Source organism: Pseudophryne corroboree, chromosome 9, assembly GCF_028390025.1.
Source record: "Pseudophryne corroboree isolate aPseCor3 chromosome 9, aPseCor3.hap2, whole genome shotgun sequence".
Classification (NCBI taxonomy): Eukaryota; Metazoa; Chordata; class Amphibia; order Anura; family Myobatrachidae; genus Pseudophryne; species Pseudophryne corroboree.
Genome location: NC_086452.1, coordinates 255,558,443 through 255,576,827, shown reverse-complemented (window position 1 = coordinate 255,576,827; position 18,385 = coordinate 255,558,443). Strand labels below are relative to the sequence as shown.

General features: G+C 43.8%; 1 protein-coding gene across 8 annotated transcripts in view; it reads right to left on the bottom strand.

The window, feature by feature from the left end:
- ODR4 (odr-4 GPCR localization factor homolog) overlaps nucleotides 1-18,385 on the bottom strand; it is a 370,494-nt gene that overhangs the window by 40,777 nt on the left and 311,332 nt on the right. For 7 of the 8 annotated variants that reach the window (XM_063940235.1, XM_063940234.1, XM_063940236.1 and 4 more), the window contains one exon: nucleotides 15,971-16,132. The exons of the other annotated variant lie outside the window; for it this stretch is intronic. In XM_063940235.1, coding sequence (XP_063796305.1) covers nucleotides 15,971-16,132 — 162 coding nt within the window. The remainder of the gene's footprint in view (nucleotides 1-15,970; nucleotides 16,133-18,385) is intronic. 8 annotated transcript variants of the gene reach the window in all.

Sequence of the window (18,385 nt, the reverse complement as noted above, 5' to 3'; positions counted from 1 at the left end):
CTCCAAGCATCTCTTAGGCCCAAAGTTTCGACGCGTTTTGCAAAATTGTAGGGTTCGTTCGCCAGCTCAGTTGTACTAGACCCCTTCCATTTATCTAGTCTATGATCCATTAAGTTGTTGAAGTCACCAAGGCATATTACAGGGGAATTGAGCAATTGTGCTATGAAAGTGGCGGCCAGTTTCAACACTTCATAGTTAAAGGGGGCAGAGATTCCTGATTAGTGAAAATAAAAAAAATACCAAACACTGAACAACATCACCAAACAGGTAATTTCAACTTTAAACTTGTCATTTATTTTGTACTGTCTGGACATGGCTACTAATAACAGATGCACAGACAAAATTCTTGAAGCTATGTGTGCAAATGCTAGGAGCTTAGGAGACAAAATTCCAGAGCTAATTGCGATAATGACAAGGGATAACCTGGATACTGTTGCAATTACTGAGTCATGGTGCAATGAGAATCATGACTGGGACATAGCTATACCAGGATACAATTTATTTAGGAAGGACAGAATGGGAAGAATAGGAGGAGGGGTAGCAATGTATGTGAAAAAAAGCATAAATGCTACTTTAATACAAAATGTTGAGGACAAAACTGAGGCCCTTTGGGTCACCACAGAAACCGGGGAGAAGGACATTATTCGCATTGGGGTGATCTATAGACCACCAGGCCAGGGGCAGGATTTGGACAGGAACCTATTGTTGGACATCTCTAAAATGGTTTTAAAGGGAGAAGTCATAATCATGGGAGACTTTAATTTACCTGATGTAAATTGGGAGGGGTCCTTTGCAAGTTCAGCTACAAGTGGCAAATTTCTAAATTCCTTACAGGGATCATCTCTCAAGCAATTGGTGAGGGAGCCCACTCGGAAAGACTCAATATTAGATTTAATTCTTACAAAAGGTGACAGGATATCAGACATATATGTGAGTGAGCACCTGGGATCCAGTGATCATCAAGCAGTATGGTTTAGTATAAAGACAGGATCCAACCCGTCACACAAAAACAAAGGTGTTGGATTTTAGAAATGCTGACTTTGCAAAAATGGGGAGATGTTTAAGTGATTCATTGGCGGACTGGAGGAACTTGGAAGGGGTGCAGGAGAGGTGGGAAAAACTGAAAAGTGCAATACTAAGGGCAACAGACATTTGTATCAAAAGGGTTGGGAAAAGCACCAGGAAAAGGAAGCCAGTGTGGTTCACAAAAGAAGTATCAACTAGTGTGAAAGCAAAAAAGATGGCTTTTAGGAAATACAAACAGACTCAAAATAATAATGACAAAGAGGTGTATCTTGACAGACGGAAGGATGCTAAGAAAGTGATCAGACGTGCAAAGGCAGAAGCTGAGGAGAAAATGGCCCAGTCAGTAGATAAAGGGGGCAAAACTTTTTTTTAAGTATATAAATGAAAGGAGAAAATCAAATGGAGGAATAATAAGACTTAGGACAGAGAGTGAGAATTTGGTGGAGGGAGACAAGGCAATAGCAGATCCCCTAAATAATTATTGTTGCTCAGTATTTACTACAGAAGGAGAAGGGAAGGGGCCACAGTTAAGTTGCAAGGACATTCATAAAAATAAGGTAGATGAAAGTACATTTACAGAGGAGAAGGTCCTAACTGAACTTTCAAAACTAAAAGTGGATAAATCAATGGGGCCAGAAGGGATACACCCAAGGATACTAAAAGAGCTAAAAGATGTGCTGGTGGCACCATTAATAGAATTATTTAACCAGTCACTAAATACAGGTGCCATTCCAGAGGACTGGAAAAGAGCAAATGTAGTTCCACTGTATAAAAGTGGAAGCAAGGAAGAAGCAAGTAACTATAGACCAGAAAGCCTTACATCAGTAGTAGGGAAAGTAACGGAAAAACTATTAAAAGAAAGAGTTGTGGAATATCTTAAATCAAACAACTTACAGGATCCAAAACAGCATGGATTTACTGGTGGGAGATCATGCCAAACAAATCTTATTGACTTTTTTGACTCTGTGATGAAAATAATAGATCAAGGGGGAGCTGTAGATGTAGCATATCTAGACTTTAGTAAGGCATTTGACACTGTCGCACATCGCAGACTGCTAAATAAACTTGAAAGTGTGTGGGTGGATTATAAAATAGTTAAATGGATAAGAACCCGGTTGCAGGATAGGAAACAGACAGTTGTAGTAAATGGAGTGCAATCTATGGAGGGAAGAGTTACCAGTGGAGTACCCCAGGGATCTGTACTCGGACCAGTTCTTTTTAATATCTTTGTTGGTGACATTGCAAATGGTATTGAAGGGAAAGTATGCCTTTTTGCAGATGATACAAAGATATGCAACCGCGTAGACACACCAAGAGGGGTAAAACAAATGATTGATGACCTAGCTAGGCTTGAAAAATGGTCAAGAACATGGCAACTACAGTTTAATGCTAAAAAATGCAAAATCATGCACTTGGGTCTCAAAAACCCAAAGGCTAAATATAGTATCAAGGGTACTATAATGGAAACTACTGAGGAGGAAAGGGATTTAGGAGTCACTATTTCAAGTGACTTAAGGCAGGAAAGCAATGCAACAAAGCAATGAGAAAGGCAAGTCAGATGCTTGGCTGCATAGGGAGAGGAATCAGTAGCAGGAAAAGAGAAGTAATAATGCCACTGTATAGGTCATTGGTGCGGACTCATCTGGAATCCTGTGTCCAGTTCTGGAGACCATATCCCCAGAAGGATATAAATACATTAGAGAGTGTACAAAGAAGGGCAACTAAAATGGTGCATGGCCTACATCACAAAACTTGCCCGGAAAGGCTAAAAGATCTTAATATGTATAGTATGGAGGAGAGAAGGGAAAGGGGAGACATGATAGAAACTTTCAAATTTTCCAAAGGTTTTAACAAAGTTCAGGAGGGAAACACTCTTCAAAGGAAGAGAAGTATTAGAACTTGAGGACATACACTGAAACTGGAGGGAGGCAGGTTCAGGGGAAATTTACAGAAAAATTACTTCACAGAAAGGGTAGTGGATAAGTGGAATAGCCTCCTATCAGAGGTAGTAGAGGCGAAGACTGTAGAGCAATTTAAACATGCTTGGGATAGGCATATGAATATCCTTACAAAGAATTAAGGTTCAAAAAGGGTTGAGATTGCCTAAAGGATAAAAAAGGGGCAGACTAGATGGGCCAAGTGGTTCTCATCTGCCGTCAAATTCTATGTTTCCATATATATTGCTAGAATAATTAAGGGTTGAGATAAAAATTTTCAGTCCAAAAATACATATCTGCCTACCGGGTTTGTTTTAACAGACCGCAAAATGAATTGTACTGATTTTCTGTATTTAATCAATGACTGTCTCACACTCACTGCTGCACAGGTGTTGGAAGAGCCTTAGAACTCTCAGCGTGGGGATGGTTTCTCCTATTGCGGGGGATGCATAATATATATTTGGACACTGATTTCCCTATGGAATATAGCCCCATGCTGATTAGTTTATGGCTGGTGGGCACTATGGTGGTGGGACCCTAGGCAGTGTACTCTCCTTCTATAGTGCCCACCTAGGACTGCTTAAAATTTATGGGTGACATATCCATGCAGCTCCTATATAACACACTTCCTAAGAGTCTACTCATGATTTAGAACAATTTTGCTGCATTTTTGCAGCATTTGAGAATAAACTGCTTACTAAATATGGTGGTTTATATACTTTGGAAAAGTGTGTTTCAGTGTTTGTCGCTAAGTAAAATTTCCCACCATATGGGAAATATGCCAGGGATATTAGTGAAAACTGATTTGGTAGCTTCACTAATCATTTTGCTTCATAATAAATAAATAAAATAATATTGATTTCAGATCAATAGAGTGATTCTGGATGCATTGGAAGAACTTGCGGCAGTGCAGTGGCATAATGTGTATAAGGAGCACTACTGTGTGGCATAACGTGTCTAAGGAGCACTATTGTGTGGTCCACTATGTGGCGTCACTTGAAAAAGCTACTGTTCAGTGTAATGCGAATAAAGTTGCACTACTGTGTGGCGTAATTTGTATTGGGGTAATATTGTGTGATAACGCCCTTCTCAATGAGACCACACCCACTGTTTAGGGTGCTCGTTGAAGGCGCAAGCTGTTCCTGTTTGGAATATAAGTGGGTGGGGGCTGGGGCTGAAATATATTGTTGCACCTCGGACCAGTACTCTCTAGTTTGCCACTGGCTGAATGCTGCTATTTACACATGACCTTTTCACATTACACAGCATATTCATATTGTTTTATAGCAGCACCCTCTATTGGCAAATTTGAATTTCACCTTATACAATGTATTGCATTACAGCAGAGCTCTATCTGGCAAGAGTTGAATGTCATCATGTGCACAATGTATTGTACTGTAGCAGCATCTCAGTATAAGTATGTGAAGTACTCTGTGATTAGCAAAATATTAAAAAGTTTCTGTGAAGGTTAAAACATTATCCACATTATGTTTCCCCCACATAACATTATATCTAAAACAAAAAAATGAGTGATACATGATGAGGTAACTTCTCATGCCTGCTGAATACATCCAGTGTATGAGTCTGACACACAATAATGGCTGAATACAACAAATAAGTGTATCCTAAAACGGATATTGTATAATAAAACATGATAGCTTGATATAAGCCATCTGTGAGAAGCCTAAATGCCAATCCTTTTTGAGCAATTTAGCATGCAGATATTTTCCTATTTACGTGCGTGTAATGTTTTTACTAAGTAATCATGCACACTAATGTGCTATTTTCATATTTTATAAGACCATTAAATTAGAAAATGTCCCTGTTAGGTTATGTATCAGAAATGTCTGACGTTAGATATAGAACACTGAGACTTCTCTTTGATTATACTTTACTTGTATAAGGATTGACTACTAACCGTTACTATGTAAAATTATGTAACAATCTGCAATTGACTCTAAAGGCCTAATTCAGACCTGATCGCTAGGAAACGATTTTTGCACTGCTGCGATCAGATAGTGCCGCCTACAGGGGGAGTGTATTTTAGCTGTGCAAATGTGCGAATGCATGTGTAGCAGAGCTGTACAAACAGATTTTGTGCAGTCTCTGCACGGCCCAGAACTTACTCAGCCGCTGCGATCACATAAGATTGTCCGGGACCGGGAGTGTCTGGAAAACGCCTGCGTTTTTCCAGACACTTCCTGAAAACGGTCAGCTGACACCCACAAACGCCTTCTTCCTGTAAATCTCCTTGCGATCGCCTGTGCGAACGGATCCATTGCACAAAACCATCGCTGAGTGGCGATCTGCTCTGTACCCGTGCGATGCGCCTGCGCATAGTGGTGCATACGCATGCGCAATTTGGACCTGATCGCCTGCTGTGCAAAAACACACAGCAGCGATCAGGTCTGAATTACCCCCTAAGTGACAGACTGTAGTGTTTGCATAATACACTGTATTACACCGTCATTTTCATAAATTCTAAAATACAAACAATCCCCTTCCCCCAGAAACTGAAAATGACAACTATTTGTAGTTGCTCAGTTACATGCGGATATATTTACAGTATTATTTACACTGGTTCAGTGTAAAAAAACCATAATAAGCATTTTAATAAGAAATGTACTACCATTGGCAATGATGGGAAATACATGGGTCAAATTGAAATACAGTACAAACATACAACATTACATATAACTTATACATATATAAGCGGGTTGGTACACGTGTCTGCGCATGGCCACGGGCACATTGGTCGTGGAAAACGACACAGATTGTGAATAATCGAGGGTCGGGTGATCATGGCCACATCTGTAGTTATTAAGCAGACCGTTTCCAATAGCTATGTCGTCAACATTATCAGAATGTCAACATTATGGGTGGGCTGCGGGACGGGAGGTTATTTTTAGGCTATGGAGGGAGATTAGGGTTAGGCACTAGAAGGAGGGTTAACAGTAGGGATTAAGGGCCTAATTCAGACCCGATCGCAACAGCAAATTTGTTAGCTAATGGGAAAAACCATGTGCACTGCAAGGGGGGGCAGTTATAACATGTGCAGAGAGAGTTAGATTTGGGTGGGTTATTTTGTTTCTGTGCGGGGTAAATACTGGCTGCTTTATTTTTACACTGTAATTTAGATTTCAGTTTGAACACACCCCACCCAAAATCTAACTCTCTCTGCACGTTATATCTGCCCCTCCTGCAGTGTACATGGTTTTACCCATTAGCTAACAAATTTGCTGCTGCGAACAGGTCTGAATTAGGCCCTATGTTATGGGCTGGTATAGTCACTGGAATGCTGCTCCATCAGGTGACTTTGATGGGGGTGGTCTTCAGGTTGCCGGCGGCCGGGCTCCCGGCGACCACCATACTGGCACCGGAATCCCGACTGCCGGCAAACCGGCAACTTTTCTTCCTCTTGGAGGGAGAATAGATAGCGTGGCGCGCATAGCGCGCCACCATGCCCGCATAGCGCGCCACCATGCCCGCACAGCGCGCCACCATGCCCGCATAATGCGCCACCATGCCTGCAGCATGGCGAGCGCAGCGAGCCCGCAAGGGGCCCATTTGCGCTTTCCCAGCTGTTGGTATGCCGGCAGTCGGGATTCCGGCGCCGGTATGCTGGTCGCCGGGACCCCAACCGCCGGCAAACCATACAACACCCCTTTGATGGGGATCACACTCACATGACCTCTGGGACCCTTAAGATGCAGCTGGAGCAGGTAAGTTACTGCAAACCAATGAGGGACGATATTTTGTCATTCTAACATGTCGATATTTCATCAATATCATAAATGTCGGTAGGGCGCTCGAGGATATTGGAAGGTATAGTATCAATCCTATAGCAGTGTTTGGTATTACTGCAGAATATTGTACTGTGGGGGTGATTCAGATCTGATCGTTGCTGTGCGTTGTGGCACAGCAGGCAGCAGGCAATCAGGTACTGGCTGCGCATGCGTATGCACTGCAATGCTCACAGGCGTCGGACAGCAACAAAGGGCATCGCTGGTCAGCGACGTGATGGTGCGAAAAATCAGATCGCACGGGCGTTCGCGAGGTGATTGACAAGAGGATGCAGTTTGTGGGAGGTAACTGACCGTTTACTGGGAGTGTCCGGAAAAACGCAGGCGTGGTCGAGCGTTTTCAGGGAGGGTGTGTGATGTCAGCTCCGGCCCCGATCAGCCTGTTGTGATCACACTTTAAGAGTAAGTCCTGGAGGCGGCGACTATCTGAACGCAGGACAGCAAAGTTTGCAGCCCAGCAATCGGGTCTGAATCACCCCCTGTCAATAAACTGTAATATCATGCAACTCTAGACTTAGATACAGGTTGAGTATCCCATATCCAAAATGCTTGGGACCAGAAGTATTTTGGATATCGGATTTTTCCGTATTTTGGAATAATTGCATAATATAATAAGATATCATGGAGATGGGACTCAAGTCTAAGCACAGAATACATTTATGTTTCATATACACCTTATACACACAGACTGAAGGTAATTTTAGCCAATGTTTTTAAAAACTTTGTGCATTAAACAAAGTGTATGTACATTCACACAATTCATTTATGTTTCATATACACCTTATACACACAGCCTGAAACTCATTTAATACAATATTTTTAATAACTTTGTGTTTTAAACAAAGTTTGTGTACACTGAGCTATCATAAAACAAAGGTTTCACTATCTCACTGGATAAATTCCGTATTTTGGAATATTTGGATAAGGGATACTTGACCTGTAATATGGTAGATTATTAACATGTTGCATTTTTTTACAATTAATTGGCACTGTACTCTATTACTACACCATATTCTGTGGTAATACAAAACACTGCTACAGGACTGATAAAATTCCCTGGAGTGCCCTGCTAACATTGTTGATACGGTGTATTGCATATAATGCAAGGACAGCTCATACTTGATAATGGCTATTAAGGATATCATACCATCTAATACCTATTGAGCGCTGTATATCCAAATCTTGTTGGACGTTTCATCACTGTCTATATGATGAACATTGTCTTAATCAATGTCGACATTATGCCAATGTTGACATTATGGGTGGTATTCAATTCTTTCTGCCCCCTTCCACACCCGTTCTGTTTCTGCTGACGGGTGTAGATTCATCATTTCAGCTCGCTACTCCTGGGGTAGCAAGGCACCCAACCCTTTACGCATCTAACCTGATTACTATGGGTACGATATGCGTGATAATGGGGATCACTTTAGAAAGAAGATTGGGTGTGATAATAGGATTTTAATTACCTACCGGAAAATCCTTTTCTCGTAGTCCGTAGAGGATGCTGGGGTCCATATTAGTACCATGGGGTATAGACGGGTCCACCAGGAGCCATGGGCAAAGAGTTTCAGAGTGTGGGCTGGCTCCTCCCTCTATGCCCCTCCTACCAGACTCAGTATAGAAACTGTGCCCGAGGAGACGGACAACTTTGAGAGAAGGAATTTACACAGATAGTGGGGAGATTCACACCAGCTCAAACAAACAAGGCAAACCAAGCTAAGCAGCTTGAAAACTCAGCAACCGCTGAAGAACCATACTTAACCATTTAACAACACAGTACTCAACTAAGAACAAAGCAGTACTGAACCAAATAACAACTGCAGGAGAACGGCGCCCAGCATCCTCTACGGACTACGAGAAAAGGATTTACCGGTATAGTAATTAAAATCCTATTTTCTCTTACATCTTAGAGAATGCTGGGGTCCATATTAGTACCATGGGGATGTACCAAAGCTCCCAGAACGGGAGGGAGAGCGCGGAGGCTCCTGCAGAACTGATTGACCAAACTTTAGGTACTCAGAGGCCAAAGTATCAAACGTGTAGAACCTAGCAAACGTGTTCGACCCTGACCAAGTAGCCGCTCGGCAAAGCTGTAAAGCTGAGACACCCCGGGCAGCCGCCCAGGAAGAACCCACCTTACGAGTAGATTGGGCCTTAACAGATTTCTGACACGGCAATCCTGCCGTAGAATAAGCATGCTGGATAGTGAACCTGATCCAGCGCAAAATTGTCTGTTTAGAAGCAGAACACCCAATTTTCTTGGGATCATACAGGACAAGCAGAGATTCCGATTTCCTGTGACGAGCAGTACTCTTCACATAGATCTTCAGAGCCCTTACAACATCCATGGACTTTGATTGAATTGAGGAGTCAGTAGCCACTGGCACCACAATAGGCTGGTTGATATGAAAGATTAAGTAGGGTCTTTTACAAGACAAAGCCCCCAATTCCGACTCACATCTAGCAGAAGCTAAGGCCAACAAGGTGACAGCCTTCCACGTAAGAAACTTGACATCAACCTCCTGTAAAGGATTGAACCAATTTGATTGCAGGAACTGCAACACCACGTTAAGATCCCAGGGTGCCGTAGGAGGCACAAAGGGAGGCAGGATGTGCAGAACCCCTTTCAAGACAGTCTGAACCTCAGGGGGGGAAGCCAGTTGTTTCTGGAAGAAAATGGATAGGGCCGAAATATGGACCTTTATGGATCCAAAACGCAGGCCCACATCCACACCTTATTGCAGGAAGAGGAGAAACCGTCCAAGTTGAAACTCCACCGTAGGAAACTACTTGGATTCACACCAAGACACATACTTTTTCCAAATGCAATGGTAATGCTTTGACGTTACTCCTTTTCTAGCCTGTATCAGGGTAGGAATGACCTTGCTTGGAATACCCTTCCTAGCTAAGATCTGGCGCTCAACCTCCATGTCGTCAAACGTAGCCGTGGTAAGTCTTGATAAGCGAACGGCCCCTTTAGCAAAATGTCCTTGCGAAGAGGAAGATGCCTCAGCTCTTCCAGCAGTAATTCCAGAAGATCCGCGTACCAAGCCCTTCTCGGCCAGTCTGGAGCAATGAGGATTGCATGAACTCTTGTTCTCCTTATGAGCTTTAGAACTCTTGGAATGAGTGGAAGTGGAGGGAACACGTACACTGACTTGAATACCCACGGAGTTACCAGGGCGTCCACCGCCACTGCTTGCGGGTCTCTAGACCTGGAACAGTACCTCCGAAGCTTCTTGTTGAGAAGGAAAGCCATCATGTCTATTTGAGGTACAAAAGACTTGTTACTTCCCATTAACACCTCCGGAAGGAGACCCCACTCTCCTGAATGGAGATCGTGTTTGATGAGGAAGTCCGCTTCCCAGTTGTCCACTCCCGGAATGAAGATTGCTGACAGCGCCACTGTGTGCTTTTCTGCCCAGAGGAAGATTCTTGTTACCTCTGACATTGCAGCTCTGCTCTTCGTTCCACCCTGTCGGTTTATGTAGGCCACTGTCATTACATTGTCCGACTGTACTTGAATGGCCTGATCTTGTAGAAGGTGTGCCGCTTGTAGAAGATCGTTGTACATGGCTCTTAGTTCCAGGATGTTTATTGGAAGAATGGATTCCAGAATTGAACACCTTCCTTGGAAGGTTTCCCCTTAGGTGACTGCGCCCAACCCTCTGAGACTTGCATCCATGGTTAGAAGGATCCAGTTCTGAATCCCGAACCTGCTTCCCTCGAAAGGTGAGGCAGCTGTAACCACTACAGGAGTGAAATCCTGGCTTTTGGCGACAGACGTATACTCTGGTGCATGTGTAGGTGAGATCCCGACCACTTGTCCAGGAAATCCAATTGGAAAGACCGTGCATAAAATCTTCCATACTGTAGAGCTTCGTAGGAAGCAAACCATCTTACCCAGAAGGCGAATGCACTGATGAACCGATACCCGGGCAGGTCTCAAGACATCCCGAACTATTGTTTGTATCACCAAAGCTTTTTCCACCGGTAGAAATACCCTCTGCACTTTCGTGTCGAGGATCATCCCTAGGAAAGACAATCTCCTTGTCGGCTCCAAATGTGACTTTGGAAGAGTCAGGATCCATCCAAGTTCCCTGAGCAGTCGAGTCGTGAGAGCAATGGACTGCAACAACCTCTCCCTGGAAGATGCTTTTATCAGTAAATCGTCCAGATACGGAATTATACTCACCCCCTGCTTGAGGAGGAGAATCATCATCTCTGCCATTACCTTGGTGAACACCCACGGTGCTGTGGAGAGGCCGAATGGCAGTGCTTGGAACTGATAGTGACAGTCCAACAGCGCAAATCTGAGATAAGCCTGGTGTGGCGGCCAAATTGGAATGTGCAGGTACGCATCCTTGATATCTAGAGATACCAGAAACTCTCCCTCCTCCAGCCCTAAGATCACCGCTCACAGAGACTCTATTTTGAACTTGAATTCCCTTAGACAAGGGTTTAACGACGTTAGGTTCAAAACTGGCCTGACCGAACCATTCGGTTTCAGTACCACAAATAGGTTTGAATAATAACCTTTGTTTATCAGATGAGATGGAACTGGGACAATGACATCTGACCTTTCTAATTTTTGAATGGCTTCCTGAAGGATAGCCCTGTCTGTCAGCAAAGCTGGCAAGCCTGATTTGAAGAATCTGTGAGATGGGAGCTCTTGAAACTCCAGTCTGTACCCCTGGGACACAATATCCTGCACCCAGGAATCCAGGCCGGATGACACCCAGACGTGACTGGAACGTCTGAGTCTCGCTCTCACCTGCCCATTCTTGAGGCAGTGAGGTCCACCGTCATGCTGAGGATTTTGAGGAAACCGAGACAGGCTTCTGTTCCTGGGAACCTGCGGGTGCAGGTTTTTTGGATTTTGCTCGACCACCTCTGAAGAAAGTGGTAGGAGGTTTGGACTTTCTAGCCATTGCGGTCTGAAAGGACTGCGTTGTGGACGTAGAAAAGGTTTTTCTTCGTCGTCTGAGTGGCTGAGGGAAGAAAGGTTGACTTACCAGCGGTTGCCGTGGAGAGCCACGCATCCAATGCTTCCCCAAATAGAGCCTGACCTGTGAAGGGTAGGTTCTCCACACTTCTCCAGGATTCTGCGTCGGCAGACCATTGGCGTAGCGAGTCCCCTGCGTGCTGAGACAGCCATGGACGATGTCCTTGCAGTCAGATTACCCAGGTCCTTCATTGCATCCACCATGGACCCTGCAGAATCCTGTATGTTACGTAAAAACATGTCAATGTCACTTCTATCCATAGTATCTAATTCCTCAAGCAATGCGCATGACCACTTTACTATGGCTTAAGAAATCCATGTACAGGCAATAGTAGGCCTTAAAGCCACGCCTGAAACAGTGTATATGGATTTGAGCGTAGTCTCAATCTTGCGGTCTGCCAGTTCTTTCAATGCTGTAGACCCGGATACAGGTAAAACCACATTTTTCGACAGCTTAGAGACAGATGCGTCCACTATAGGTGGACTTTCCCACTTTTTCCTATCCTCCTCAGGGAAGGGAAAAGCAACAAGAACCCTCTTTGGGATCTGGAATTTCTTCTCCGGTTTTTCACAGGATTTTTCAAATAATGCGTTCAATTCTTTAGATGCAGGGAAGTTAAGAGGGGCTTCTTGTTGTCAGTGAAATAAGCCTCCTCAACCTGTTCAGGGGGCTTGTCAGTAATGTATAAAACATCCCTAATGGCCTCAATCATGAGCTGTACCCCTTTAGCAAGGGAAGCCTCACCCCCCTTGCATATCCCCATCACCGTCTGCCATGTCAGAGTCGGTATCAGTGTCGACTTGCGTAATCTGGGCAAGGACACATTTCTTTGGGTATATACTTGGGGATTTTGATGAGGTAGTGGGGAACCAGACAAAACCTCCACAGATTTTCTTAAAACCTGTGTTTCAGTCTCATAGGCTACCCTAGAATAAATCTGGGATAACATTCCCTTAATGGAAGCCAACCAATGCGGCTCAGAGTCAGAAGGCTGAGACATGATATTACATTCCTGAGTACAGGGAATGAATTCCTCTGAAGATACATATTCTGCCGCACAGGACACAGAGTCCCTGGACATTGTTATGTGAGAAATTTGCATACACACACACACACACACACACACACACACACACACACACACACACACACACACGAAAATGTCAGTCACAGTTTCCCCCGAGTACCTTCAGAGAAACACAGAGTTAATGGAGCCAGCATACACAGAGCCCCAGTAGGCAGTTATGAAATAACTGCCTGGCTTTGACTGTCCACCCTTAATAGACTAAACAGTTATATATAGTCTCCCCCACCTTCTACAATCCCCTGGTTCCGCACAGGATACCTAGAGTTATGTGGAGGGACAGCGCTCCCTGTCAGCGTCTCTTGGTGTGGATCTTCAGGGAGAAAATGGCGCTGGTGAGCTGCTGGGTCCGCTCTGAGGAGAAGCTCCGCCCCCAAACATGGCGTGTCTTCCCGCACTTTAAATCTTTATACTGGCCTGAGGTAATGGCGCTAGCAGCGGTACCTAAGTCCCCGATAGCCTGAGTGACCATTTTTTCAAAGGTATTGCGCTGGCCCAGGGCGCCCCTCACAGTGCCGCACCTAAGTACCTCTGAGCCTGTCTGGAGCGTAGTGTCAGAACTGCGATCCCTCCCTGTTGCCGCCATTCACACTGGCTCCCCGCTTGTCGGGTCACTGGTGACACACTCACCACTGCAATCTTCTGGCTCTGTTAGGGGGTGGCGGCATGCTGCGGGAGTGAGCGGTCGCCTCGGGGGCTAACGATCATCAACCTCAGGAGCTTAATGTCCTGTCAGCGGAGATAGTGGCCATTAACCTCAGAGGGTGGGGCACTACTCCCCCCTAAGTCCCACGAAGCAGGGAGGCTGTTGCCAGCAGCCTCCCTGTGCCTATTTACTCTTAAAAAATAATAAAACTAGAGAAACTCTAGGAGCTCCCCTAGCTGTGCCCGCTCCACCGGGAAACTAAACTGAGTCTGGTAGGACGGGCATAGAGGGAGGAGCCAGCCCACACTATCAAACTCTTAAAGTGCCCATGGTGGCTCCTGGTGGACCGTCTATACCCCATGGTACTAATATGGACTCCAGCATCCTTTAGGACGTAAGAGAAATATAATTTAAATATTGTCCTATGAATGTCAACATATCACACCTCACCCATTTTTAGAGACACTTCACGTGATGCAGTAATCAAACCTATCAACCAACAGACTGATTCAAGGAACCTCAATACGTAGAAAGTTCTACCTGAAGGTGGGCATTTCTAGGACGATCTGGCATGGATCGCCGGGAGGAGTCTCTCCTGCAGGAGTTGTGAAGCCGCAGGTTTACTAGACAGCTAGGTGCACACCTACTCTCCCGGCTGCAGGAAATGCCGGGATTCCTGTCCACGGACCAAGGCTCCCAGATGACGTGGGGCTGTGATAGAGATAGGCTCCTTGTCCAGATTATGAGCAGATAGTTCCTACAGACTCCCTGGCTGTAGGGATAGTGTATGCAATCCTTGCTCCCCACACCATCTGGGAGCCTTGGTCCATGGACGGGAGACCCGGCATTTCCAGCAACCGGGAGAGTAGGTGTGCATCTAGCTGTCAAGTATATCTGCGGCATCACAACTCCTGCAGAAGAGACACCTCCCGGCTCCGTCCTAGCCCCACACCTCCTGGGAGCTTTAGTTCTGTGGACGGAAGATCCAGCAATTCCAGAAGCCGGAGAGCGGGTGCACGATAAGCCGCTAAGCAAACCTGCTTGTGCCGCTTTCTTGCAGGAGAGGTGCTGGCTGGCTCCCTTCATCTTCACGGACCCTATGAGAGCAGGTACCGGGTGTAAGAACTGAGGATAAGATAACATTGAAAACCTGTCCCCCATTATACAATACACCATCAGGACTCTAGTCCTGACAGGACATAATATCCTGGACATATTTGATCAAACTAATACTGCAGATCCGTTTATGGGGAATCTTAGTATACCATATTAATCTAAAGGTACATCATTCTGTGGGGATCCGGTCTCTAGGTCGACAGTAACTAGGTCGACAGGTCAAAAGGTCGACATGAGTTTTTCACAATTTTTTTCTTTGTTGAACCTTTTCATACTTAACGATCCACGTGGATAATCTTGCCCGAAGCATGGCAAGTGAAGCGAGCCATGCCAGGGGACACGGTGCACTAATTGGGGTTCCCGGTCACTCTACGAAGAAGACGACACCAAAAAAACATAAAAACTCATGTCCACCTTTTGACCTGTCGACCTAGACAATGTCGACCTAAAGACCCTATCGACCAATAGTGGTCGACTTAGTTACTATCTACCTTCCATACCAGACCCCATTCTGTGTACAGTGTTTTTCTAATGTGAAATTGCATTTTTAAATTTTTATTTTAAATAAATTATGGACTATTTTATCTCACACCGTCTATATTTGTGAAAAGTGTATATACACCATAAGTGATACATACCCTTGTTCTTTTTCTACATGCAGTAATGTCAGCATCTAGAAAAAGTTTAATAAAATTGATTCTAAAAAAAATACAATTATTCACACCACAGAAAGTTGAGATTATAGTTCATGCTAAATACTGATTGAAAAAGGGAGATGAACAAACTTTTGTCCCTTTTCAGTGTAGTTTTAATTTGCAAAAAAAACTACAGTGAATTTCTAAATATTATCTAACTTGCTACTCAGCTTTTCCACTTTAAACACTTACTTTTTGAATAACATTCTTGCAGCTGTGTTATGCAATACCCAAGTGCAATTTATGAAGAAACCACAGATATACAAATACTTACATTCAGGAGGCATGGCATATCACGAACACACAAGCTACAGTTTTTATATTTCTTTATGTTAATCCAAACACAGTAAAACTAAACAGGATGTGGTTTGTCGAGCAAAATACAATTGTTATTATTACTGGCGTATGAGATGTCACAGTGCAATGCAGAGCACATTGGGTGAAACAAAACATAAAAGATGGCCTAAATAAATACAGCCATGAAAACGAAGGGTACAGTACGGGGTGATCAGTATGTGATCCCAGCGGCAACTATTCTACCCTCATTACCGCAGCCTAACCCTAACCTCCTGCTTAGTGCCTAACTCTAACCCCCCCCCCCCCCCCCCCCCCCACACACACACACACACACACACATTCCCACAGCCGAACCCTAACCTCTCTGGGTGGTGCCTGGTCGGGATTCCAGCTGTTGGTATACCGGCGTCGGGGTGCTGACCTGGTTGGGATGCCGGCATCGGTGTTCTGACGGCTGAAGGGATTCCAGCGTCAGTATTTCGGCTGCTGGGATCCTGAACATATAACCATTACAAGGGTACACTGAAACAAAATGAGCGATTGTTCCTCAGACTGGAACACCAGTAGTTTGGGAAGTATAGCTGGCAGTAGGGTAAGTTCTAATAATTAATTTTACCCTTTTTTTGTCTATTAGACAATTTTATTACTGCTACACAAGTAAAATGTAAACCAGCGCAATCAGAGTATTGTCAATTAACTTAATGTAGATAATATGAGATTACAATAAAAAGATTTGTTTTTCCAAATAAAATCTATAAAATCTGTTGCATTAACTAAAAATGTCACAGGACTGCGTTTCAAAATTTACTCTAGCATATTCTCATATTGTGCACAAGGAATGTACCGAGAGGGATTAAGTATCCTCTACCTGTCTGACCTTATATGACTTTATATGAATTTATATTTACCTTATTTTTATACCTGAAGTTACGATCCAGCTCAATAACGAACTAATATACATATATAGATATATATATATACAGATTTTACGTGAATAAAAAAATCTTTATTGTAATCACATACTATCTACATTAGGTTAATTGACAATTGATTGCGCTTGTTTATATTTTACTTGCTTATCTGTGATATATATACCAGGACACTACCTGTTTTTTTATCAGCTGCATATGTATATGACAGTTCTTTGAAGTATGTTTAATTGCACTTTAATTTGTGCATTCTTGCCAGCACGTTGTTTTGTTTGTTAATTTTAGTACTGCATTGTTTCTGTGCATTATTCTAATTTTCCCTGTACAACAATATAGACACTTGGCAGCGTTAAATAACTACAAGATATTATTATTATTATTGTTATTAGTAATAATAATAATAATAAACATAGTTGGGTTTGATATTTGAGACTTTGTTGGTATTGAATTCTGTTAAAGGGTAGCAGCAGAATAGAAGTCTTGTAGGTGGGAGTTAAGACATGATTACAGGAGACAGAGGTAACAGGGTGAGATGAAGAGTATTTTGAGAAGAGATTATTATTCAATGTTTTGTAGGGTAGGGTGGGTAATTTGAATTAGATACTGAAGGACATATGGAGTGTCAGGAGAGGAAGATGGCATTTAAAATGGAAAGAATGAGGAATAGTTGGATATAAGGAATGGCAAATAAATGGCACATCAGGAAAGGAGAGGTACTGTAGATTTAAGAGTAATCTGAATCCACATCCACAAATAGTGGGAATGGGCAGGAGAATGTGAGAGACGTAGGCACACTAGAAAAAAAAATGGTTTGACAAGCAAGTCAGGAAAGAACGGTGTCATTAAGACCAATGAAGTAAAGGGTGTACAGGAGAAGATGGTGACTGACAGTGTCAAAAGCAGCAGCGATGTCCTGCAGGTTTAGTTTACAGAAGTGACTCTTAAAATTTGTTGGAAGTAGATGACTGATTATTTTTTGAGAGTGGAGACTGCAGAATAATGAGAGTGTAAGAATGACTGCAGAGAGTTGAGAAAGTGGGCTAGGTGAATAAACATAAATTGAGAAAAAATAGGATTTGAATTACCTACCGGTAAATCCTTTTCTCATAGTCTGTAGAGAATACTGGGGGCCATTTAGTACCATGGGGTATAGATGGGTCCACTAGGAGCATTAGGCACTTTAAGAAATCAAGTGTGTGTGCTGGCTCCTCCCTTTATGCCCCTCCTACCAGACAGTTTAGAAACTGTGCCCGAGGAGACGGACATATCTTGAGAGAAGGATTTAAAGGACAGTGGTGAGATTCGAACCAGCACACACAAACAAGAGGAAAGTCATGCTAACCAAACTTGATGAGGAACAGCAACAGCTGAACCAACAACAATACTTAACCAAGTAACAGTGCAGGAACACACGAAGCACTGGGCGGGCGCCCAGTATCCTCTACGGACTATGAGAAAAGGATTTACCGTTAGGTAATTATATTCCTATTTTCTCTTACGTCCTAGAGGATACTGGGGTCCATTTAGTACCATGGGGATGTACCAAAGCTCCCAAACCGGGTGGGAGAGTGCTGAGGTTCCTGCAGAACTGATTGACCAAACTGAAGGTCCTCAGAGGCCAAAGTATAGAACTTGTAGAACTTAGCAAACGTGTTCGAACCTGACCAAGTAGCCGCTCGGCAGAGCTGTAAAGCCGAGAAACCCTGGGCTACCGCCCAGGAAAAACCCACCGGCATAGTAGAGTGGGCCTGTACAGATTTAGGAACCAGCAAACCTGCCGTAGAGTAAGCATGCTGGATAGTAAGCCTGATCCAGCGAGCAATAGACTGCTTTGAAGCAACGACAC